Here is a 26,135-nt window from a genome sequence, read left to right as displayed (position 1 = left end):
GAAGAAGGTTTATGTATGTGGTGAGGGAAGTTAGTTGGTTTAAATGAAACAGATGTAGAGGACAGAGTAGTATGGAAATGAATGATCCACTGTGGCGAACCCTAATGGGAGCAGCCAAATGAAGAAGAAGAAGAGGTTGTGTAAAATTTGACCATTTCACATTCTATAATTCTTCACACTATGTCTTGTTGTTTTGCTTGCTTGTCAAATATGGTTACACCATCCTGGTCACTTTATTTCCAATCCTGTTTCTTCCCTGCTTTTACACAACTCTTGTGTGGACTGTTGTGTTCATGAATTAGTATGAAATATGAAGTATGTGTGTGGTAATTTATTATTAAATACTAGTAAAACAAACATATTTGTTCTCTATTGTATCATAGGTGGGTCTTGATATTTAGTTTTAATTGGTGTGCAGGACATCATTTTTTGTCCTTATACTGTCTGTTTGCACAATAATCTGATTTGGTAATATTAGCATTGTTTACTGGCTGTAAAGATATTTCACATGCTCTTGATTTTTAAAAAGAATTCAGAAAATTGCAAAAGCATACTAAAATTATCAAATTCTTAAATCAAACTTTTATGTGATTATGAATTCCATAATTTTGCTTTTTTTTAAAAAAAAAAAACTAATAGTTGCATATATTATTTTTTTTTTTACTGCATTGTGACCTACTGAATTTATAGAAAAATCATTGAATTTATAGAAAAATCTATTATTCAGGATATGGCCCAGAAGTTGATTGACAGCATGCTAGGGCAAACTGCAGAGGTCTTGAAAAAGAAGGGTCAACACTGCAAATATTGGCTCTTTGCATAAATGTAATGCAATTGTTAATGAAAGACTTTGAAATTATTGTAATTACATTTCAATATACCATAGTAACATCTGACAAAAAGACCTAAAAACACTGAACCAGCAGACTTTGTGAAAATGTATAATTGTGTAATTCTCAAAAGGTTTGGCCAAAGCTGTAATTATTTTTCTCTGCTGCATTAAAAAAATAGTTTGTATAATGGCTTAGTTAAAACATAATGCCTACAAATGAAATCAATAAATTAATTTACTGTTTGATTGCATTTAATTAATATAGCTATCCATTTAATCATCTATTAGCTAATGCATATAATTTTACATATGCTTTTAAAAAATAAAAAAGAATGGTCATGAAAATGCTTTCATGAATGAATTGGATTTATATAACCTTCAAACAGATAAATGTTAATTGTGGATGACTTTTTGATTGTAATTATTATATTTGAAACTGGATATTCTGATATTTATTTTTGTAACGAATGCATTTTGTTTAGTGAATAGTTCATTTATGCGTTTATTACTCTGGCGTGGTTAAAGTAAAGTAAAAAGTAAAGGTTAAAGGACTATGATAGTGTAATATCCTAACAAATACTCAAAGCGTCGCTGTTCACCTACAGAGTAAAATATAACGAAGCTCTCCACCCATTTCATGTCACTTCCAGCTCTTCCTGACATCCATAAACGCTGCTGCATTTAGCTTTTTTTTTTGGTCACTACCGATTTCGAATAGACGAGGGGAATTAAAAATATGTATACCACAGCATAGGGCGATGAAAGACATGAAAATGAATGTCGGCAGAATGGAAAGGAACATCGGTTTATTCTCGATAATGTTTGCGCTTGGCTTTATTGTGACTTTTCTTCACCCTGTCCATGGAGACTTGAGCTACACGGTTCCGGAGGAAACGAAGCGTCAGTACGTGATTGGACATTTAGCAAAGGATCTTGGACTTGATGCTAAACGTTTATCTACTCGTAAAGCTCGGGTGGAGACGGACGACAGCGCGAAACGCTACTGCGACATTAATCTGAGTAGCGGAAATTTGGTCGTGGCGGAAACAATAGACCGAGAGGATCTTTGCGGGTCGAGAATTTCTTGCATTCTGAATTACGAGCTTGTGTTGGAAAATCCACTTGAAGTGCATCGCATTTCATTGCAGATAGAGGATGTAAACGATAACTCTCCCCTTTTTCCCAAAGAACGGATCAGTTTTGAAATTAGAGAGTCGGCTGATAAGGCGGCGTTTCCTTTGGAAGAAGCTCACGACCTGGACATAGGACGTAACGCAGTTCAGGATATTCTCTTGAAACAAATGAGCATTTTATTTTAACAGTGAATGAGAACGCAGACGGAGGAAAATCCGCTATTTTGGTCCTGGAGAAAGAGCTCGATCGCGAAAAGCAGAATGATATTAATTTAATTCTTACCGCATTTGATGGCGGAAATCCACCGAAATCAGGGACAGCTGTTATACATGTTACTGTTCTGGATGCCAATGACAATATTCCTGTGTTTAGTGAACCTGTGTACAGAGTGAGTCTAGTTGAAAACGCGCCTGTAGGCACGGAGGTGATTACAGTCACGGCGACTGATGATGATGAAGGATCCAACGGTGACGTCACTTATGAGCTCAGCCGTTTATCTGAGAAATCGGTAAAATTATTTTCTCTTGATAAAATTACTGGACAGATCACAGTGAGTGGGAACATCGATTATGAAAAGGAAAAATATTATGAAATGAGAGTACAGGCCAAAGATGGTCCTGGTCTTGTATCATCTGCTAAAATTATTATAGACATCATTGATGTCAATGACAATGAACCTCGAATTATTCTTAAATCGTTAAACAACCCAGTGCCTGAGAACTCTGCAGCAGGCACTGAGGTGGCAATTATTAATGTACAAGACAAAGATTCAGGAGATAATCGACATGTAAATTGTTATATTCTACACAATTTACCATTCAAATTAATTCCATCTATAAAAAACTATTTTTCCTTAATAACAACAAGCATGCTTGATCGAGAAATAAAAACAGATTACAACATAACAATCACTGCAACTGATGGAGGTTCTCCACCTTTATCATCATCTATAACCATTCATCTCTCTGTATCAGATATCAATGACAATCCTCCTGTATTTGAGCAGCAGTCATACACTGCATATGTAGTGGAAAATAACAAACCAGGAACCTCAATAAGTGCTGTTACTGCAAGAGACCCAGACTGGAGGCAGAATGGTACAGTACTGTATTCTCTGGTGCCCAGTGAAATAAATGGTGTTTTGGTGTCCTCATTTTTGTCAATTAACTCCGATACTGGAGTGATCCATGCAGTGAAATCATTTGATTATGAAAAGTTCAGAGACTTTAAAGTTCAGGTTGTAGCCAGAGACAATGGTTCTCCTCCCCTCAGCAGCAATGTGACTGTGAGTGTGTTTATATCAGATGAGAATGATAATGCTCCACAGATATTATACCCTGCTGAGGAGGGAAAGTCTTTAATGACTGAGATGGTCCCTAAATCTGCTATATCTGGATCTCTGCTCTCCAAAGTGATTGCTGTGGATGCTGACTCTGGACAGAATGCATGGTTGTCATATCTGATCATCAAATCTACTGATCCAGGACTTTTCACTATTGGTCTCCATAGTGGAGAGATCAGGGCTCAGAGGGACATTACTGAATCTGACAGTATGAAACAGAATCTTGTTATCTCAGTGAAAGACAATGGACAACCTCCTCTTTCTGCTACGTGTTCTGTATATTTACTTATTTCTGATAATCTTGCTGAAGTTCCAGAACTTAAAGACATGACTTATGAGGAGAGCAATTCCAAACTGACTTTTTATTTAATTATTGCACTGGTTTCTGTCTCCACCTTCTTTCTGACTTTCATTATTCTGATCCTGGCTGTGAGGTTTTGCCACAGAAGAAAACCCAGACTGTTGTTTGATGGAGCAGTGGCCATTCCCAGTGCATATCTCCCTCCCAACTATGCAGAAGTGGAGAGAGCTGGAACTCTTCGCAGTTCTTACAATTATGACACATATCTAACTACAGGATCACGCACAAGTGACTTCAAGTTCATTACGTCTTACAATGACACCACACTTACTGCGGATGCTACTTTGAAGAAGGTTCAAAATGAGACTTTAGCTTCAAATTTGATTACCCTTAACACAGGAGAGGGAGATGAGGTAAGAATATTTGACTTTACTTGGGTGATAGTTTTTTCAATGCGTGAAATTAGTGGGGTGTTCTGTTCACCTGCATAATGGAGATTTTATCTAGGTTAAAATGAAATGCCAATTATATATATATATATATATATATATATATCATATTTTGACGTTGTATGGTACTCATCGCTTTTATTAACCATTTTTGAACTTTATGTGGTGTGAATTCTGACCAATTTACATTTCATAATTCTTCACACTATTTCTTGTTTTTTTGCTTACACCATCCTTGTCAACTTGTTTCCAACCCTGGTTATTTTCTGCTTGTACACAACTCTGTGTGGCATGCTGTGTGTAAGAATTATTATGAAATATGAAGTTTGTGTGTTGTAATTTAAAAAAACAGACACATTTGTTCTCCATTGTATCATTAGTGTGTCTAAATATTTCGTTTTAATTGGTGTGCAGGACATGATCATTCACAGTTAGCACAATAATCTGATTTGGTAATATTAGCATTGTTTACTGGAGGTGAAGATATTTCACATGCTCTTGATTTTTCCAAATATGCCAGAAAATTGCAAAATAGCAAATCAACTTGATTTTTATTCAACTTTTGTCTGATTATGAATTCCATAATTTAGCTTTTTTCTTTTTTCTTTTTCTACAAACTAATGGTTTGGCATATATATATATATATATATATAATATAATTATTTTTTTATTTTTTTTTTATATATTTTGTGTCCATCTGAATTTACTGAAAAAGAATAATATTTGTAAAGAAATGGCTTAAAATGTATTTTTTTAATTAGCTCGTGTTTATTCTTGCTTCTAATAATTACTAGGTGGATTTATTCTTATTATGTAAAGCACATATATTGTTATATGACAACTTTTCAAAAACAGTTTAGCACAAACCTGGTTCACTGGTGGCTGTCCATGGTGCTGAGATTTTTGTAGCTCTGATGTCATTCGTCATTTTGGAAAGTCACACAGTCCAGCACATTAAAGAATTTTCACTTTTAGTATTTGCCTAAAGTTCAGTTTTTTTATTGGACATTCTTCTTCTAAATTGCATCTTATACAGTTTGCTCTAATATTTATAAAACAATGTGCATTTAATTTTGTTCCATTTGTCAACTGTCAGATTCCAGCAATCAAAGAAAAACACAGCAAATACTGCAGTTCTTTCTCTATTTATTACTCATACAGTAGTACGTCGGGTTACGAGTTTAATTTGTTCTGGGAGCGAGCTCGCAACCTAAAATGCTTGTATCCTAAAATAATTTTCATATAAGAAATAAAGAAAAGTCACTCGATGTGTTCCACACATCTATAGATACACATAGACTATTTTTTAAAGGTTTTGTACTGGTAATTATTGTACAAATTATACCCTCTTACATCAAAAATAAATAAGAATTAATAATTCACAATAAAAAATAGAACTAGTTGACAAATTAACTCGCACTTTACCTTTGAAGAGAGTCGTAGCTGGTGTGAGGGAGTCGAGAGAGGAGGAGAAACAGGTTACTCCTTGGAAATTGGAAATCGTAGCTGTTGTACGATTGTACAGTTTTGCAAGGTCTGTCACACGCATACCTTGTTCACACTTTGCAATAATTTCCTTTTTCATTTCTACGTTAATCATCTCCTTCTTCTTCCTGTCTTTCTTAATCATCTTGGGGGCCATTGTCATGATACTATACAGTACTGTTAACTTTACAATGCAGCAGAAAATGTCTTTGAATTCACAATAGCGGTCACAACTCGACAAAGAACAGGTGGTTACAAGGCACTGCTTCTATGAGTGCTACTCGGAGACTGTGGCAATGCGTGATTCTGCTTTCTGCACATCACTTGAGAGTCTCATTTATACTTTCCCACGAAAAATGCCCATATGGCGTTAAATCAATGCTTGCAGGCCAATGCAACACTCTTAACCCAATACAAAATTTATTTAAAATGCAAGCTCGTATTCCAATTTGCTCGTATTCAAAGTTCGCTGTTGTACGCTTTCTTTAGATCCACAAACACACAATGCAACTCTTTCTGACCTCCTTAATACTTCTTAATCAACATTCTCAATGCAAATATTCCAGAGTCCATAGTACTCTTTCTCGGCATGAAACCATACTGTTGGTCACAGATGCTTAAATCTCCTCTCAGCCTGGCTTCCACTACTCTTTCTGATAACTTCATGGTGTGACTGATCAACTTTATCCCCCTGTAGTTACTGCAAGTCTGCATATGTCCCTTATTCTTGAAAATCGATACCAGAACACTCCTTCTCCATTCCTCGGGCTTCCTCTTACTTTCCAAAATCTTGTAAAACAATCTAGTTAAAAACTCTACTGCCATCTCTCCCAAAAATCTCAATGCTTCTACTGGTGTGTCATCTGGTCCAACTAGCTTTCCACTCTGATTCTTTTTATTCTGATCCTGGTTGTGAAGTTTTGCCACAGGAGAAAACCCAGACTGTTGTCTGATGGTGCAGTGGCTATTCCTAGTGCATATCTCCCTTCCAACTATGCTGAAGTGGAGGGAACTGGAACTCTCTGCAGTTCTTACAATTATGACACGTATCTACCTACAGGATCACGCACCAGTGACTTCAAGTCTAGAACTCTGTTGCTCAGCCACACCTAAGAAAACATGAAGAAGCAGTGTCTGTACTCACGCAGAGTAGCTTGTTGGAGTCTTATGTAGTCCAATTTATTGTCCAGGGAGCAGACATTTGCCAGCAGTAGAGATGATAGAGCAGGCTGGTTAGGGTTAGCTTTTAGCCTAGCACTAATCCCTGCTCAGTTTCCGCTTTCACGCGCAACACTTTTAATTCCCCCTCTTCGTCCATCCGAGGTCTGGAGGCCTGGTTCTTGAAGCACGACAAGGTCACATAGCTTTTGCCACACATAATTGTTTATTGTGTTGTTGGGGTTGTTTTTGAGTTCCTTGAGTGTTTGCCGTTGGTACACAGGGACACCGGTTGCTTCGATGTCCATATATTGCATAAGGCGGGCTACAAAGTGAAAGTAGCACCATGTTGGGTTCAGAGAGGCCGCTGTGAGCTACTGCCGGGCCGCCATCTTGGATCCAGGAACCAAGATGGCGTATCTGTAGCAGATATCAATTAAAATCCTTCTATTTTTGACTATCAGCAATGTTTTCAATCAGTGCTGTACACTTAATCAATGTGAATTTTGATATGTTAGGAATGTTTTTTATTGCATTTAAATCATTGATGCCATTTATTCTTTGGCTATGAATTCCATAATTTTTCTTTTTCTTTTTTTTTTTTTAACAAACTAATAGTTGCATATATTGATATTTTTTTACTGCATTGTGACCTACTGAATTTATAGAAAAATCATTGAATTTATAGAAAATCATTAGTCAGGATATGGCTCAGAAGTTGATTGACAGCATGCTAGGGCAAAGTGCAGAGGTCTTGAAAAAGAAGGTTCAAGACTGCAAATATTGGCTCTTTGCATAAATTTAATGCAATTGTTAATGAAAGACTTTGAAGTTATTGTAATTACATTTCAATATACCACAGTAACATCTGACAAAAAGACCTAAAAACACTGAACCAGCAGACTTAAAAACCATACCATAGTAACATCTGACAAAAAGACCTAAAAACACTGAACCAGCAGACTAAAAATGTATAATTGTGTAATTCTTAAAACGTTTGGCCAAAGCTGTAATTATTTTTCTCTGCTGCATTAAAAAAATAGTTTGTATAATGGCTTAGTTAAAACATAATGCCTACAAATGAAATCAATAAATTAATTTACTGTTTGATTGCATTTAATTAATATAGCTATCCATTTAATCATCTATTAGCTAATGCATATCATTTTACATATACGTTAAAAAAAAAAAAGGTCATGAAAATGCTTTCATGAATTAATTGGATTTATATAAGCCTCAAACATATGAATGTTAATTGTGAATGACTTTTTGTTTGCAATTATTATATTTGAAAATGTATATTCTGATATATTTATTTTTGTAACGAATGCATTTTGTTTAGTGAATAGTTTATTTATGCCTTTTCTACTCTGGCGTGGAAAAAGTAAAGGTTAAAGGACTATGATAGTGTAATATCCTAACAAATACTCAAAGCGTCGCTGTTCACCTACAGAGTAAAATATAACGAAGCTCTCCACCCATTTCATGTCACTTCCAGCTCTTCCTGACATCCACAAACGCTGCTGCATTTAGCTTTTTTTTTGTCAGTACCGATTTCGAATAGACGAGGGGAATTGAATTTATGTATACCACAGCATAGGGCGATGAAAGACATGAAAATAAATGTCGGTAGAATGGAAAGGAACATCGGTTTATTCTCGATATTGTTTGCGCTTGGCTTTATTGTGACTTTTCTTCACCCTGTCCATGGAGACTTGAGCTACACGGTCCCGGAGGAAACGAAGCGTCAGTACGTTATTGGACATTTAGCAAAGGATCTTGGACTTGATGCTAAACGTTTATCTGCTCGTAAAGCTCGGGTGGAGACGGACGACAGCGCGAAACGCTACTGCGACATTAATCTGAGTAGCGGAAATTTGGTCGTGGCGGAAACAATAGACCGAGAGGATCTTTGCGGGTCGAGAATTTCTTGCATTCTGAATTACGAGCTTGTGTTGGAAAATCCACTTGAAGTGCATCGCATTTCATTGCAGATAGAGGATGTAAACGATAACTCTCCCCTTTTTCCCAAAGAACGGATCAGTTTTGAAATAACAGAGTCGGCTCATAAAGGCGAGCGTTTCCCTTTAGAAGAAGCTCACGACCTGGACATAGGACGTAACGCAGTTCAAGGATATTCTCTTGAAGCAAATGAGCATTTTATTTTAACAGTGAATGAGAACGCAGACGGAGGAAAATCCGCTATTTTGGTCCTGGAGAAAGAGCTCGATCGCGAAAAGCAGAATGATATTAATTTAATTCTTACCGCATTTGATGGCGGAAATCCACCGAAATCAGGGACAGCTGTTATACATGTTACTGTTCTGGATGCCAATGACAATATTCCCGTGTTTAGTGAACCTGTGTACAGAGTGAGTCTAGTTGAAAACGCGCCTGTAGGCACGGAGGTGATTACAGTCACGGCGACTGATGCTGACGAAGGACCCAACGGTGACGTCACTTATGAGCTCAGCCGTTTATCTGAGAAATCGGTAAAATTATTTTCTCTTGATAAAATAACTGGACAGATCAAAGTGAGTGGAAACATCGATTATGAAAAGGAAAAATATTATGAAATGAGAGTACAGGCCAAAGATGGTCCTGGTCTAGTATCATCTGCTAAAATTATTATAGACATCATTGATGTTAATGACAATGAACCTCGAATTATTCTTAAATCGTTAAACGACCCAATACCTGAGAACTCTGCAGCAGGCACTGAGGTGGCAATTATTAATGTACAAGACAAAGATTCAGGAGATAATCGACATGTAAATTGTTATTTTCTTCACAATTTACCATTTAAATTGATTCCATCTATAAAAAACTATTTTTCCTTAATAACAACAAGCATGCTTGATCGGGAAATTAAAACAGATTACAACATAACAATCACTGCAACTGATGGAGGTTCTCCACCTTTATCATCATCTATAACCATTCATCTCTCTGTATCAGATATCAATGACAATCCTCCTGTATTTGAGCAGCAGTCATACACTGCATATGTAATGGAAAATAACAAACCAGGAACCTCAATAAATGCTGTTACTGCAAGAGACCCAGACTGGAGACAGAATGGTACAGTACTGTATTCACTGTTGCCCAGTGAGATAAATGGTGTTTTGGTGTCCTCATTTTTGTCAATTAACTCCGATACTGGAGTGATCCATGCAGTGAAATCATTTGACTATGAAAAGTTCAGAGACTTTAAAGTTCAGATTGTAGCCAGAGACAATGGTTCTCCTCCACTTAGCAGCAATGTGACTGTGAGTGTGTTCATATCAGATGAGAATGATAATGCTCCACAGATATTATACCCTGCTGAGGAGGGAAAGTCTTTAATGACTGAGATGGTCCCTAAATCTGCTATATCTGGATCTCTGCTCTCCAAAGTGATCGCTGTGGATGCTGACTCTGGACAGAACGCATGGCTGTCCTATCAGATCATCAAATCTACTGATCCAGGACTTTTCACTATTGGGCTCCATAGTGGAGAGATCAGAGCTCAGAGGGACATTACTGAATCTGACAGCATGAAACAAAATCTTGTTATCTCAGTGAAAGACAATGGACAACCTCCTCTTTCTGCTACGTGTTCTGTATATTTACTTATTTCTGATAATCTTGCTGAAGTTCCAGAACTTAAAGACATGACTTATGAGGAGAGCAATTCCAAACTGACTTTTTATTTAATTATTGCACTTGTTTCCGTCTCCACCTTTTTTCTGACTTTCATTATTCTGAGCTTGGCTGTGAGGTTTTGCCACAGGAGAAAACCCAGACTGTTGTTTGATGGAGCAGTGGCCATTCCCAGTGCATATCTCCCTCCCAACTATGCAGAAGTGGAAGGAGCTGGAACTCTTCGCAGTTCTTACAATTATGACACGTATTTAACTACAGGATCACGCACAAGTGACTTCAAGTTCATTACGTCTTACAATGACACCACACTTACTGCGGATGCTACTTTGAAGAAGGTTCATAATGATACTTTAGCTTCAAATTTGATTACCCTTAACACAGGAGAGGGAGATGAGGTAAGAATATTTGACTTTACTTGGGTGATGGTTTTTTTCACTGCGTGAAATTAGTGGTGTGTTCTGCTCACCTGCGTAATGGAGATTTTATCTAGGTTAAAATTGAATTATTATATATATAGTTTTTAAAAAGCTCCCTGTTTTTCATATTTTTTTAAGTATTGTTCTTTTTTTATATTCTTCATTTTGAGTCTTATAACCTTACTTCTGAATTATTCCAACTTCAAATAATCATGTTTTGACTGGTTGTATGGTACTCATCGCTTTCATTAACCATTATTGAACTTTATGTGGTGTGAAATTTGACCAATTCACATTTCATAATTCTTCACACTCTTTTTTGTTTTTTTGTTTACACCACCCTTGTCAACTTGTGTCCAACCCTGGTTATTTTCTGCTTGTACACAACTCTGTGTGGGATGCTGTGTGTAAGAATTATTATGAAATATGAAGTATGTGTGTTGTAATTTAAAAAACAGACACATTTGTCCTCCATTGTATCATGAGTTTGTCTAAATATTTGGTTTTAATTGGTGTGCAGGACATGATCATGCACAGTTAGCACAATATTCTGATTTGGTAGTATTAGCATTGTTTACTGGAGGTGAAGATATTTCACATGCTCTTGATTTTTCCAAATATGCCAGAAAATTGCAAAATAGCAAATCAACTTGATTTTTATTCAACTTTTGTCTGATTATGAATTCCATAATTTAGCTTTTTTCTTTTTCTTTTTCTACAAACTAATGGTTTGGCATATATATAAAAAAAAAACAGTTTAGCACAAACCTGGTTCACTGGTGGCTGTCCATGGTGCTGAGATTTTTGTAGCTCTGTTGTCATTCGTCATTTTGGAAAGTCGCACAGTCCAGCACATTAAAGAATTATCACTTTTAGTATTTGCCTAAAGTTCAGTTTTTTTATTGGACATTCTTCTTCTAAATTGCATCTTATACAGTTTGCTCTAATATTTATAAAACAATGTGCATTTATTTTTGTTCTATTTGTCAACTGTCAGATTCCAGCAATCAAAGAAAAACACAGCAAATACTGCAGTTCTTTTTTCTATTTATTACTCATACAGTAGTACCTCGGGTTACGAGTTTAATTTGTTCTGGTAGCAAGCTCGCAACCTAAAATGCTTGTATCCTAAAATAATTTTTCCTATAAGAAATAAAGAAAATTCACTCGATGCGTTCCACACATCTATAGATACACATAGACTAATTTTTAAAGGTTTTGTAATGGTAATTATTGTACAAATTATACCCTCTTACATCAAAAATAAATAAGAATTAATAATTCACAATAAAAAATAGAAATAGTTGACAAATTAACTTGCACTTTACCTTTGAGGAGAGTCGTAGCTGGCATGAGGGAGACGAGAGAGGAGGAACGGGTTACTCCTTGGAAATCGGAAATCGTAGATGTTGTACGATTGTACAGTTTTGCAATGTCTGTCACACACATACCTTGTTCACACTTTGCGATAATTTCCTTTTTAATTTCTACATTAATCATCTCTTTCTTCCCGTCTTTCTTAATCATCTTGGGGGCCATTGTCATGATACTATACAGTAATGTTAACTTTACAATGCAGCAGAATGTCTTTGAATGAACAATAGCGGTCACAACTCGACAAAGAACAGGTGGTTACAAGGCGCTGCTTCTACGAGTTCTGCTCGGAGACTGTGGCAATGCGTGACTCTGCTTTCTGCGCATCACTTGAGAGTCTGATTTATACTTGCCCACGAAAATTGCCAATATGGTGTGAAATATTTGCTCGCAGGCCGATACAACACTCTTAACCCGATACAAAATTTATTTAAAATGTGAACTCGTATTATATTTTGCTCGTATTCAAAGTTCGCTGTTGTACGCTTTCTCTAGATCCACAAACACACAATGCAACTCTTTCTGACATTCTTAATACTTCTTAATCAACATTTTCAAAGCAAATATTGCATCCATAGTACTCTTTCTCAGCATGAAACCATACTGTTGCTCACAGATGCTTAAGTCTCCTCTCAGCCTGGCTTCCACTACTCTTTCTGATAACTTTATGGTGTGACTCATCAACTTTATCCGACTGTAGTTACTGCAAGTCTGCATATGTCCCTTATTCTTAAAAATCGATACCAGAACACTCCTCCATTCCTCGGGCTTCCTCTTACCTTCCAAAATCTTGTAAAACAATCTAGTTAAAAAAATCCACTGCCATCTCTTCCAAAAATCTCAATGCTTCTACTGGTGTGTCATCTGGTCCAACTAGCTTTCCACTCTGACTTTTATTATTCTGAGCCTGGCTGTGAAGTTTTGCCACAGGAGAAAACCCAGACTGTTGTCTGATGGTGCAGTGGCTATTCCTAGTGCATATCTCCCTCCCAACTATGCAGAAGTGGAGGGAACTGGAACTCTCTGCAGTTCTTACAATTATGACACATATCTACCTACAGGATCACGCACCAGTGATTTCAAGTCCAGAACTCTGTTGCTCACCCACGCCTAAGTAAACATGAACATGCAGCAGTGTCTGTACTCACTCCGAGTAGCTTGTTGAAGTCTGATGTAGTCCAATTTATTGTCCAGGGAGCAGACATTTGCCAGCAGTAGAGATGGTAGAGCAGGCTGGTTAGGGTTAGCTTTTAGCCTAGCACTAATCCCTGCTCACTTTCCGTGTTTCCGCTTTCTTGCGCAGCACTTTCAATTCCCCCTCCTTCGTCCATCCACCACAGGCAACGCCGAGGTCTGGAGGCCTGGTTCTTGAAGCACGCCAAGGTCACTTAGCTTTTGCCGCACATAATTGTTTGTGTTGTTGGGGTTGTTTCTGAGTTCCTTGAGTGTTTGCCGTTGGTACACAGGGACAGCGGTTGCTCCGATGTCCATATGTTGCATAAGGCGGGCTGCAAAGTGAAAGTAGCACCATCTTGGGTCCGGAGAGGCGACTGTGAGCTACTGCCGTGCCACCATCTCCAGATATCAATTAAAATCCTCCTATATTTGACTATCAGCAATGTTTTCAATTTCTGTACACTTAAAGTGAATTTTTATATGTTAGGAATGTTTTTATTGCATTTAAATCATTGATGCTATTTATTCTTTGGCTATTTTTGGTCCTTTGTCATTATGGTCTTTTAATCTGAATTTTCATCTAACTAAACAAACTCTTTATTTTGTGGAGCTTTCATTAACATATTTGAGAATCAAACCTTCTGAAGTAATATCTGAACACTTATTTCATAGTCATAATTGGCTCAGAACATTGTGGTTTTAATTTTGCTTTGTAGTTATAATGTGAAATACTTGGACTTAACTATCTGTGCTCTGCCAAATACACAAGAAGGCCTTTTAAGTTAGATATATGAGAACATTACTGCATTGGTTTCTTTGCTGTGGAAAGTTAGCAAGTGTTGGTTATGGTACTTATATCTAAGCGCTATCCGTGGTGCTGAACCGTGCTTTGCCACTGTTTATTCAGTATTGCCTTGGAACGGATACTTCACTATGTAAAAGATAGTCTGCATGCCTTATACATAAATTAACAACAACAAAATAATAATTATAATAATGTAGCAGTGGAAGTACTATTGTTTATTTATTTATTATTATTTTTTTTTAATCTTTTATGTATAAGGCATGCAGACTATCTATCACATAGTGAAGTATCTTATCTTCTAAAAGCAAATAAGTCTCCTAAAAATCTAATAAAAATGAATCCCTCCATAAGGTATAGATACTTACTACAATCCTCAACTATGAAATTAACAAATTTGTACATTCTTATTTTCATCTCGTAGTGTAATTTGCTTTAAAGTAAAAGTTCTGATCTAAATGTGTTTAGAATATAGAATTTATATATTTTGTGTGTGTGTGTGTGTGTGTATATATATATATATATATATATATATATATATATATATATATATATATATATTTTTTTCTATGCAGTGCAGCAAAAACTGAACAAATAGACTTTATATACAATTGGCATTTGTCCTTTTATTTATATTTATATTTATATTTACTTTATATTATTTATCAATATTCTAACTTTACAATCATTCATTATAAATGCCTAATAATTTGGTGATTTGAATAAATAAAATTAATTTGATGTTTTATAGTCGGTAAATTCGAAACATAATCAAAAAAGCTGACCCATGTTTACACTTCATGCTTACATTTTATAAATATTCGGCTAATTTAGACTTGTAGTAAAGCACAATATGCTCCGAGCGTCGCTGTTCACCATCACATCACGTCTTGCGGGGCATTTCCTATCACTAAAATATTCATCTTTAGACATCACTGACGACATAAGCAAGCTGCACCCAACATGGAGTAATCTGTCAGTTCTCTTCCGAGTGAGATTTTTGACCAATTAATTCAGTTTGGATTGCAAAACCCACTTACGATAGATTCGTCGGGAGTATACAATTTCAAATCTGCAAATATGGGATGCAGGGACCTTTCTTTTCTGCCACCTACTATTTTCACGGCGCTCTTTTTTCTTCTCTTCCCCGCCGCCTGTGCAGATCTAACCTATTCAGTTCCAGAGGAAACCCGAAGTCAGTATGTGGTCGGAAATATTGCAAAAGACGTCGGGTTAGGAGTGCAAGGTTTATCAGCACGTAAAGCGCGAATAAACACTGAAGACAGCAGTAAAGGCTACGTTGACATCAATCTGAATTCTGGAGATTTGATAGTAGTGGAGAGAATCGATCGAGAGGTGCTTTGTGGTCCAAGGATAAATTGCATCTTGAATTATGAGCTCGTTTTAGCCAATCCGCTTGAGGTGCATCGCATATTCCTGAATATTCAGGATATAAATGACAACGCGCCAAGATTTCTTAATGAGCACATAAACCTCGAAATTCCAGAGTCCGCTGTTAAAGGGCAGCACTTCCGTTTGGATGAAGCTCACGATTCTGATATCGGGCAAAACGGAGTGAATGGCTATTCGCTAGAAAACAACGACAATTTTGTTTTGTTTGTGAAAGGAAACACCGAAAATGGTAAACACGCAGAGCTTGTGCTTGATAAAGAGCTGGATCGCGAACAAAAGAAGAACGTTGACTTGATTCTTACGGTAGTGGATGGAGGGATTCCTCAGAGATCAGCGACTGCTGTAATACACATCACTGTGCTTGATGCCAATGACAATGTTCCGGTGTTCAGTCAACCTGTATATAAAGTGGTTTTAGCTGAAAACGCACCAATAGGAACAGAAGTAGTTAATGTGAGTGCAGAAGATGCAGATGAAGGAGCAAACGGTGCGGTTACATATGAATTCAGTCGCATTGCTGATAATGCAGTGCAATTATTTAATATCGATAAAGTCACTGGAGAAATTAAGGTTAGCGGAGTGATTGATTATGAAGAGGAAAAATATTATGAACTAAGAATACAAGCTAAAGATGGATCTGGTTTAGCATCCACAGCGAGTGTTGTTATAGATGTCACTGATGAAAACGACAATGCTCCTAAAATTATTCTTACGTCTGTAAACAATCCGATACCAGAGAACACTGTTGTAGGAACTGAAATAGCAATTATAAATGTTCAGGATAAAGATTCAGGAGAAAATAAACAGATTCGTTGTTCAATTAATGGAAATGTGCCTTTCAAATTAAATCCATCTATTAAGAACTATTTTTCTTTAATTAGCACAAATTTCTTAGATCGAGAATCAGATAAGGATTACAACATAACAATCACTGCTACAGATGGAGGCTCTCCACCTCTATCTTCATCTATAATCATTCATCTTTCTGTATCCGATATCAATGACAATCCTCCTGTATTTGAGCAGCAATCCTACACTGCATATGTAATGGAAAATAACAAACCAGGAACATCTATTAGTGCTGTTACTGCAAAAGACCCAGACTGGAGGCAGAATGGTACAGTACTGTATTCTCTGTTCTCCAGTGAGATAAATGGTGTTTCAGTCTCCTCACTGTTATCTATAAACTCAGATACTGGAGTGATCCATGCTGTGAGATCATTTGATTATGAAAAGTTTAGAGACTTTAAAGTTCAGATTGTAGCCAGAGACAATGGTTCTCCTCCACTCAGCAGCAATGTCACTGTGAGTGTGTTCATATCAGATGAGAATGATAATGCTCCACAAATATTATACCCTGCTGAGGAGGGAAAGTCTTTAATGACTGAGATGGTCCCAAAATCTGCCCTCTCTGGATCTCTGCTCTCCAAAGTGATCGCTGTGGATGCTGACTCTGGACAGAATGCATGGCTGTCCTATCAGATCATTAAATCTACTGATCCAGGACTTTTTTCTATTGGCCTCCATAGTGGAGAGATCAGAGCTCAGAGGGACATTACTGAATCTGACAGCATGAAACAGAATCTTGTTATCTCAGTGAAAGATAGCGGTCAGCCGCCTCTATCTGCTACCTGTTCTGTATATTTACTTATTTCTGATAATCTTGCTGAAGTTCCAGAACTTAAAGACATGACTTATGAGGAGAGCAATTCCAAACTTACTTTTTATTTAATTATTGCACTTGTTTCCGTCACCACCTTCTTTCTGACTTTTATTATTCTGATCCTGGCTGTGAGATTTTGTCACAGAAGAAAACCCAGACTGTTGTTTGATGGAGCAGTGGCCATTCCCAGTGCATATCTCCCTCCAAACTATGCAGAAGTGGAGGGAGCTGGAACTCTCCGCGGTTCTTACAATTATGACACGTATCTATCTACAGGATCACGCACCAGTGACTTTAAGTTCATCACTTCTTACAATGATATGACACTTACTGCTGAGGGAACTTTGAAGAAGGTTCAAAATGACACTCTAGCAGCGAGTTTGATTACACTTAACAATACAACTGATGATGATGAGGTGAGAAAATATAGTTTTAGATGGTAATTTATTTATGGTTGCAGTTAAAACAACTTAACACAACTTGAACAAAAAAAAAAAGATACATTTTTAATGTTTACATGGGTAGTAGCATATTTCCTTCTTTTTAATGGCATACAATAAAATAAAAATGTTGGGTTGTGCAAAATCTTTATAAAATGCATAAACATCTTTATACCTTTATATCATTTATTTAATTTTGGGCTTTATTTTGAGATTCTGTTAAGACTTTATGGCGTAAGACTTTTAACCGAGTGGCTTTAATTAAATCACATCGTAAAAAAGGTTACAATTACTTCTAGAGGTACTTTTACTATGGGCCAAACTTTGTGTTGAATATCATTTTAAGCAATATTTATTTTACTAATCCTTGCTAATCAAAGTCATATTCTATCTATCTATCAAGTCAAGTCAAGTCAAGTTTATTTGTATAGCGCTTTTCACAACAGACATTGTCTCAAAGCAGCTTTACACAAATCAACAGTGATGGTGAATGGTGTGCATTTGTCCCTGATGAGCAAGCCGTGGCGACTGTGGCAAGGAAAAACTCCCTTAGATGTTATGAGGAAGAAACCTTGGGAGGAACCAGACTCAAAAGGGGAACCCATCCTCATCTGGGTGACATCAAGAGTTTGATCATAAATCTTTCAACAATACAGAACACTGGAGAGTGAGAACTAACATGATTACTGGAGTATAAGATTATAAGTAATGTTCTTTCTGCAGTCTTAAACAGTCTATATGGTTAGTAGCTCCGAGTTTTATAAGCTCAGCATTTGTGATCACCACAGATCCAGCATCAGCTTCTCCATGCCAGAGCCTTTAAACACTCCAGGAGGTCCAATGTCAAAACTCCACACATGTAGCGGGATCCAAATGGCACTGGTACGTCTCTAGATGGTTCAGGATGTTTGTGAGTTCGGCATCTACTTCTTTAAAGGTCCGTAATCATCACGAGGTGGGAGGTGACTGGAGCTGGAGCAACCTCAGGATGCCTCGGGATGGGGAGAGAAAGAGAAGCAGTGGAGAGGAATTAGCGTAGCTGCTGTTCATGATATTAACAGCACAAGTTGATAATGTGCATGTGATCAGATGTTCTGGAGCACAAGGTTATGATGTGATGTGTGTTATGTGTAGGCTTTGCTAAAAGATACGTTTTAATCTACACTTAAATTGGGTGAGTGTGTCTGAGCCCCGAACACCGTCAGGAAGACTATTCCAGAGTTTAGGAGCTAAATGTGAAAATGCTCTACCACCTTTAGTGGACTTTGCTATTCTAGGAACTACTAGAAGCCCAGAGTTTTGAGATCTCAGGGGCGTGGCGGATTGTAGCGTGTTAAAAGACTGGATAGATACACGGAGCCAAACCATTTAGTGCTTTATAAGTGAGAAGTAATAGTTTGTAGTCTATTCGAAACTTAACAGGAAGCCAATGTAGGGACGATAAGATCGGGGTTATGTGATCATATTTTTTTGACCTTGTAAGAACTCTGGCTGCTGCATTCTGGACTAACTGAAGCTTGTTTATTAATGAAGCAGGACATCCACCTAGTAACGCATTACAGTAGTCTATTCTGGAGGTCATAAACGCATGGACGAGCTTCTCTGCATCGGATATAGACAACATATTTCTTAGCTTAGAAATATTTCTAAGGTGAAAGAAGGCTGTTTTGTAACCTGATTGATGTGATTTTTGAAAGACAAGTCGCTGTCTAAAATAACACCCAGGTCTTTTACCGTTGAACTAGTGGTTACAGAACATCCGTCTAAATGCAGGTTGAGATGCTGGAGCGTCTGTATACCAGTTTTTGGGCCGATGAGCAAAATCTCAGTCTTATCAGAATTTAAAAGTAGAAAGTTATGGGTCATCCAATCTCTTAGTTCCTTAACACACTCAGTCATCCGGGTTAATTGAGCTGTATCGCCTGGTTTAGATGAAATATATAGCTGAGTATCATCAGCATAACAATGGAAGCTAATTCCATGCCTTCTAATAATATTTCCTAACGGAAGCATGTATATTGTGAAGAGCAGGGGTCCTAGAACTGAACCTTGCGGCACGCCATAATTTACTTGCATTAGCCTGGATAGCTCTCCATTCAAATCTACGAAATGGTAACGATCGGACAGGTAGGATTTAAACCAGCTTAATGCCTGTCCCTGAATGCCGATGTAATTTTGTAAGCGATCTAGGAGGAGATCATGGTCTATAGTGTCGAATGCAGCACTAAGATCTAGTAAAACCAACAGCGAGATGAAGCCTTGGTCTGAAGCTAAAAACAGGTCATTAGTTATTTTAACTAGAGCAGTTTCTGTGCTATGATGGGGCCTAAAACCTGACTGAAATTCTTCAAAGATATTGTTCTCTTGCAGGTAGGAACATAACTGTGCAGCGACAATCTTTTCTAAAATCTTAGACATAAATGGGAGATTTGAAATTGGTCTGTAATTTGATAACGTGTTTGGATCCAGATTAGGTTTTTAATGAGGGGCTTAATAACTGCTAACTTGAGGGATTTAGGGACGTGACCTAAAGATAGTGAGGAGTTAATAATATTTAGAAGAGGCTCACCAGTTGTATATAACACTTCCTTCAGTAATTTAGTAGGAATTGGATCTAACTGACATGTTGTCGATTTAGCTTTGGCAATAACATTATACAGCTCTTCCTGTCCTATACATGTAAAACAGTGGAGTTGTGGAGTTGAAGGTAACACTGTCTCAGGAGATGCTGTAAGAGGTTGAACTGCCACAATTGTTTTTCTAATGTTATCTATTTTTCAGTGAAGAAAATCATAAAGTCCTCACTACTAAACTGTGATGGAACACAATTTTCAGAGCCCTGATTTGTAGTTAGTTTAGCTACTGTACTGAAAAGGAACCTGGGATTGTTTTGTTGTTTTCTATAAGTTTGCTCAGGTGTTCAGCTCTAGCAGCTTTTAGCGCCCGTCTGTAGCTGAGCATACTGTCTTTATACGCGATTCTAAATACCTCCAATTTAGTTTTCCTCCATTTTCTCCAGATTACGTGCTGTTCTCTTGAGGGCATGTGTATGACTATTATACCAAGATGCAGGTGCTTGGTCTCTAACCTTTTTTAACCGGATAGGGGCAACGGTGTCTAATGTGCTAGTGAGGATAAGGTCTATGTTCTTAGTTATCTCATCAAGATTAATAGTAGTTATGGGTTTAGTGAGAAATTGAGATAAATCAGGCAGGTTATTTACGAATCTGTCCTTAGTGGTTGGAACAATAGTCCTACCAGGTCGATAACGTGGTGCAACACGGCTAATCTGCTCTACCGGTAGTGTGTACAGTATGAGGTAATGGTCTGTGATGTCATCACTCTGAGGTAAAATATCTATATCAGTGACGTCTGCTCCGTGGGATATTATTAAGTCTAGTGTGTGGTTAAAGCGATGAGTTGGTCTGGTGACGTTTTGTTTAACCCCAAAAGAGTTTAATAAGTCAACAAATGATAATCCTAGAGCATCGTTTACATCATCTACATGAATATTAAAATCTCCTACAAGCAGCACTTTATCAAAATTGATCAAGAGATCTGATAGAAAACAAGCAAACTCTTGAAGAAAATCAGCGAGGGTCCTGGGGGTCTGTACACGGTGACCAGAGCGAGTTTACTATGTATGTCCGAAAGTACAACTTTAAGAACGAGCACTTCAAATGATTTAAAGCTGAATCCTAACATCTGACTAACATTAAGAGAAGCAGTATAAATGGTTCCTACACCCCCACGACCAGTCTGACGGGCTCATGCTTATAAACATATCCTGACGGTGTCGACTCGTTTAGACCCATATAATCACCTGGTTTAATCCAGGTCTCAGTGAGACAGAGTGCATCGAGATTATTCTCTGTGATCATCTCATTTATAATCAGTGCTTTGGGTGCAAGTGATCTAATGTTTAAAAGACCAAACTTTAAAACTTTTTGGTGTTTGTTTATCTGGCATTTTCAGTTTTAACTTCAATGAGATTGTTTCTGGATCTTGTGTATTTACTTCTTGGTTTTGCTACAGGAGGGATAGATACGGTTTCTATAAACTGGGCTGTGTGTGAACTTGTAACTATTTGGTCTGTTGTATCGTGTTCTCATTGTCGAAGATTTCCTGATGTCTTACCAGTCAGATGGTGTGAAGTATCCTAGAGATGTTATCTGATAGCACTGCTGCTCCAACTCTGCTGGGGTGCAGGCCATCAGGGCGGAAGAACCTAGGACGCTCCAGAAACAGTTCCAGTTATTAACAAAGAGAAGTTTATGTTCTCGACACCATGACTGTAACCATTCATTTAGAGCTAAAAGTCTACTAAACTTCTCAGCCCCTCGCTGGTAAGTGGGAAGAGGTCCTGACACTATGATCCTCGTTGTGGGTGATGTGCTGCGTACCGTCTCCACCAGGATCCTGAAATCCCTCTTTAATACCTCCGTTTGTCTCAGCCTGGTGTCGTTCGTTCCGGCATGAAGAACAACCGCTCCGAAGTTCTCCTTCAGGACCGCGGGTACCTGCGCAGCGACATCAAGAACACGAGCACCAGGAAAACAGCGAGTGTGCACCTTACCTTTAGCTCCGGTAGCGCGGACATGCCGGACGATGGAATCTCCGAGAATCACAGTGTCGCGTTCCGTCTCGCGGAGAGGGGCGAAGCGGTTCTCGGTCGAGATCTCGAAGGCCTGTAGTGGTGGCGGGGGAGACGTCCTCGACCGGGGCTTTGCTTGTCTCTTCCGCTGCTGCCGCATCCAGGGTCCATGTTGCACCTTTGCCGGAGTTGTAGGTGCGCTGGGTCTGGGCAGAGAAACACGCGGAGTTGAGGTGCTGGGGCGTTAGGTTCAACCCGGAATTTACCTGGGACGAGTGCGCGTCCGCCGGGATGTTTCCAGCGCCGCTTTCCGCTCTCGCAGCCGGGCATGCTTTTCATGCAGCTCGCGAATCTGTTTCTCCAAAACCTCCATCTCCAACGCCACCGTTTGCAAATCGAACGAGTCCTCACCTGTGCTCAAAGTCAGACACACAGCCGGCATAGTGCTCATAATCACGAACAGATTTCGGATACACAAATAAGATAAAGTGAGAGAAGATATAGTGGTAGTCGAGTTTAACTGACTACAGGCACAAGTCAGGAAGACAAACAATTTAGGATTATTAAAAGAGAAAAACACAAACAAACGAATATAAACACGAATACAAACACGAATACAAACACGGAACTCTATCTATCTATCTATCTATCTATCTATCTATCTATCTATCTATCTATCTATCTATCTATCTATCTATCTATCTATCTATCTATCTATCTATCTATCTATCTATCTATCTATGTTTTTCCTTTGAATATAACTTTGTTAATACTCTTCACTTGTTGCATGTATGCACTGGAGGTGGCAGTTACCTTTTTATGCAATAATGTATTTTTTTTAATGTATTTTAAAAGTCTGTTATTTCTTGTGATAATCTGACTGCATATTTCTATATATTAGCTTTTTTTTTTTTATCTTTTCACAATTACAGATTTGTTTTTTCCATGAACAGGAAACAAAGCAAGAAGAGGATAAATATATGTTGAATGTGACACTAATTTTTTTCTTTGTATTTTTTATCTTTTCCATGCACTTTTCATCGGATGACTTATTTTGTGCTTCACAAGGTAAGGACTAATCTTTAGTTGTTTATTATGGTGCTTGTGAGAATCATGATTTGCATGTGTAATTCTTAAAAATAACCTTTTTTTAATCATTAGTCGAAATCTTATTGATGTATTCAGCTATAGTGTGATCTGATAAACACATTGCATGTGAATTGGGATTGGTATGTTTATTAGTAACCTATGAATAATGTCACACAAATTTCATAACATAAACATGTTTCACCTAAAACATTTGTGCATACCTTATATTAAGTGTTCATTCTACCTGTACAAATATGCATAAGCACTCCATGTACTTTTAATGTACCTAGTAAAGTGTTTAATGATAGAATTTATCATTAGAATGTATAACAAAGGTTTTGCTTGTACACAAAGGTAGATTTAGCAGTATATTTAAAAAAATTGTAAATGTTTGTCATCATGTAATGGCAAATTGAATTAAAACATGTATACTGAATCAGAAAATGTCAGGCACAATGAATATTACATATTATATAAGATGTGGGAAAAAATGCTTTAAAGTAAGAATGCTTGGAAAATGGAAGTGTTAATAGTTTCTTATTATAAATTAACAAAGTAGAAGAACAGAGGAAATGAAATCCAAATCAATATTTAGTGTGACTACCCATTGCCTGAAAAACAGCATCAATTCTTCTAGGTACATTTGCACACTCAACAGGTAAGTTTTTACAAACATCTTGGAGAACTGACCTCCTTTGGATGTTGGCTGCTGTGTATCCTATTACCTCTTCATATGATCCCAGACATACTCAATAATGTTGAGAACAGGGCTCTGTTAGGGCCAAGCCATCTTTTCCAGGATTCCTTGTTCTTCTCTATGCTGAAGATAGTTCTTAATGGCATTAACTGTGAGTTTGGCGTTGTTGCCCTGCTGCAGAATAAATTTGAGGCCATCAGATGCCTCCCGGGTGGTATTGTAAATTAAACCTGACCAATTCACTATTCACTATTGCTTGCAGACATTTATTATTGTGCCCCTCTTCACGTATTTCCTACAGTCATATTTTTTTATATTTTTTACTCATCTGCCTGGAGCACCTGCTGCCAGTTTTCTGTACCCTGGTTTCCGTGTTTTCATGCATAGTGGATTCACTTAGCAATAAATTGGTGTATCTGGGTACCACTGGTTTTCTTGGCTTACTACGACATTTACTGTCCTCAGATTTGCTTGTTTCTTGTTTAAAAGACCTTGAACAGCACATCTCGAAACCCCCATCTGTGTGAAATCTTTTCCTCAGAGAGACCTTCATACCCTGTGTCTTGTTAGTGGTTAGTCTTGCCATGGCATATGACCTATGACATGAATCAGTGTTCCACAACCTGGGAGTTTAGCTGTTCCTCAGTCTGGTTCTATAATTTTTTAATAAGTTTTTATGACAATTGACTCAAAACAGACAACACGTATTTTACCCTCAGAGGACAGTGTTTTAATTGGGAACCCAACTTTTACAGAAACTATCCAACACACTATGAAAGAAGAAAAAACAGCAAGACCCAGAGTCACTGGATGTTGTAAGGAAAAACAAAACGAGGTCACACTGGTTCCAAACACTGGTTCCAAACAATTGCTGATGTCCCAGAGTTGCCAGGTTCTAGTTCGAAATCTTCCTGTTTGCTTGTTCCACCCTGGAGATGCCAACATTTTCGTGAAAAGTTTTAAATACATATGTTTTTGATATTTATTGTTTAGTTTTTGTCTAATCAATAATTTAGAATAGAAGTTCAGTTAATCTTTTTCAGCATGCAATAAGAAAATAATCTATAAATTGAAAGTAATGCTACTATCTGGTTGCATATGCCATAAAACATTATTACTGAACTGCAACACAATTCTCTTATTTTGAGCATTCCAAAATAGCTCAGTGATTAATATTACAATGTTTAAAAATTACAGATCAAATGTTTCACATTTATCATCTAGACAGTTTAATCTTTTTTAGCCTATGTCAACTGAGTGACTCTATTTGTATGTAGATGTTTTTAGAAAGTGCCTTCAGAAATGAAAATGAGGGCTTAAAGCTGAAATTGCAAATGGAATTTTTCTTTTGTTTAAATGTTTTTCTATTTCCATTCAACACTTTCAATATCTTTGGTACGTAAATTAATTCAGTCTTAGTCACTTCCAAATAATCTCCAAAGTAATCATTTGTAAAACATTTTTTTACAGTCCCATTTATTTTGCCATGGTTTCATTGCTTTAATTGAATTCTTCAGATTTCAATTAGTGCTGATTATGTGGGATGCTGCTATTTGACAAGATTCAGGCGAATAGAGATGTAAACCAGACACAGTCCCTCCTAGTGAATGTTTTATTATTAAGGGAAGAGCTATTTCTATTTGATTCTCCAAAAAGAGCAGGCAACATCAGACTTTTTTCAGTTTAAATTAGCTTTTCATTATACCATTTATATTGTAATAATGATTATTGAATAACGTCACTATCAGTATGGTTGATGTGCACTCGTTTTGTTTCTTGGCATCATTGGATGAATCAATTGCAGCTAAAATATGTGTTTTTTATTTTTGTAAATGTTGGGTGTTTTTATTTTCTGTGTTTACAGGATAGACCTTTTTTTGTCAAGTGCGATAGTCAGTCCTAGAGGGGAGCGTTTGTAGGTAATATTGGCAACAATTTTTAAATAGGGATAAGTATGTCCATTTCTGGAAAGCTTGGGTTGTAACAAAGGGCAGCGATATTTTTTAACAGACTTTTAACTTACTCCCATTCCACTTGGTCTCCTGAACACATAACTTAAGCTTTCTCCTCTTCCTTTTGCAGTCATAGTACCAACATTTAAAGTACCAACCCTAACCTCCACTCT

At 37.3% G+C, this 26,135-nt stretch overlaps 8 protein-coding genes and 2 pseudogenes across 11 annotated transcripts in view; all 10 read left to right on the top strand.

Moving 5' to 3' along the window:
* LOC124393334 overlaps positions 1-23,752 on the top strand; it is a 99,392-nt pseudogene extending 75,640 nt beyond the window's left edge.
* Positions 1-23,752, top strand: part of LOC124393332 (protocadherin gamma-A12-like) — a 94,346-nt gene extending 70,594 nt beyond the window's left edge. Inside the window, exon 2 of the mRNA XM_046861077.1 lies at positions 23,298-23,752. Within this exon, the coding sequence (XP_046717033.1) occupies positions 23,298-23,303 (6 nt within the window). The 3' untranslated portion in view covers positions 23,304-23,752. The remainder of the gene's footprint in view (positions 1-23,297) is intronic.
* LOC124393330 (protocadherin beta-16-like) overlaps positions 1-23,752 on the top strand; it is an 88,085-nt gene extending 64,333 nt beyond the window's left edge. Inside the window, exon 2 of the mRNA XM_046861075.1 lies at positions 23,298-23,752. Within this exon, the coding sequence (XP_046717031.1) occupies positions 23,298-23,303 (6 nt within the window). The 3' untranslated portion in view covers positions 23,304-23,752. The remainder of the gene's footprint in view (positions 1-23,297) is intronic.
* LOC124393337 (protocadherin gamma-A12-like) overlaps positions 1-23,752 on the top strand; it is a 78,119-nt gene extending 54,367 nt beyond the window's left edge. Inside the window, exon 2 of the mRNA XM_046861080.1 lies at positions 23,298-23,752. Coding sequence (XP_046717036.1) covers positions 23,298-23,303 — 6 coding nt within the window. The 3' untranslated portion in view covers positions 23,304-23,752. The remainder of the gene's footprint in view (positions 1-23,297) is intronic.
* The window catches only part of LOC124393331 (putative protocadherin beta-18), a 69,385-nt gene extending 45,633 nt beyond the window's left edge, over positions 1-23,752 (top strand). Inside the window, exon 2 of the mRNA XM_046861076.1 lies at positions 23,298-23,752. Within this exon, the coding sequence (XP_046717032.1) occupies positions 23,298-23,303 (6 nt within the window). The 3' untranslated portion in view covers positions 23,304-23,752. The remainder of the gene's footprint in view (positions 1-23,297) is intronic.
* Positions 1-23,752, top strand: part of LOC124393329 (protocadherin beta-16-like) — a 64,851-nt gene extending 41,099 nt beyond the window's left edge. The window contains exon 2 of one of the 2 annotated variants that reach the window (XM_046861073.1): positions 23,298-23,752. In XM_046861073.1, the coding sequence (XP_046717029.1) occupies positions 23,298-23,303 (6 nt within the window). In that variant the 3' untranslated portion in view covers positions 23,304-23,752. Of the gene's footprint in view, positions 1-23,292 lie in introns of both variants that reach the window. The other variant, XM_046861072.1, reaches the window with a different exon arrangement.
* Positions 1-23,752, top strand: part of LOC124393336 (protocadherin gamma-A3-like) — a 56,603-nt gene extending 32,851 nt beyond the window's left edge. Inside the window, exon 2 of the mRNA XM_046861078.1 lies at positions 23,298-23,752. Within this exon, the coding sequence (XP_046717034.1) occupies positions 23,298-23,303 (6 nt within the window). The 3' untranslated portion in view covers positions 23,304-23,752. The remainder of the gene's footprint in view (positions 1-23,297) is intronic.
* LOC124393520 overlaps positions 1-26,135 on the top strand; it is a 243,501-nt gene that overhangs the window by 115,166 nt on the left and 102,200 nt on the right.
* Positions 1,533-23,752, top strand: LOC124393326 (annotated as a pseudogene).
* Positions 14,928-26,108, top strand: LOC124393327 (protocadherin gamma-A12-like). Of its 3 annotated transcripts, none has more exons than XM_046861071.1 (2): positions 14,928-17,606; positions 26,093-26,108. In XM_046861071.1, exons 1-2 carry the CDS (start codon positions 15,195-15,197, stop codon positions 26,096-26,098), a joined length of 2,418 nt encoding a protein of 805 aa, XP_046717027.1. In that variant the 5' UTR covers positions 14,928-15,194; the 3' UTR covers positions 26,099-26,108. The 3 variants fall into 3 exon arrangements, with proteins under 3 accessions (XP_046717027.1, XP_046717025.1, XP_046717026.1); XM_046861069.1 differs by lacking the exon at positions 26,093-26,108 and adding an exon at positions 23,293-23,752; XM_046861070.1 differs by lacking the exon at positions 26,093-26,108 and adding an exon at positions 23,298-23,752 and having other exon boundaries at positions 14,929-17,606.

Source organism: Silurus meridionalis, chromosome 11 (assembly GCF_014805685.1).
Source record: "Silurus meridionalis isolate SWU-2019-XX chromosome 11, ASM1480568v1, whole genome shotgun sequence".
Lineage (NCBI taxonomy): Eukaryota > Metazoa > Chordata > Actinopteri > Siluriformes > Siluridae > Silurus > Silurus meridionalis.
This window is presented reverse-complemented; position numbering and strand designations above follow the sequence as displayed.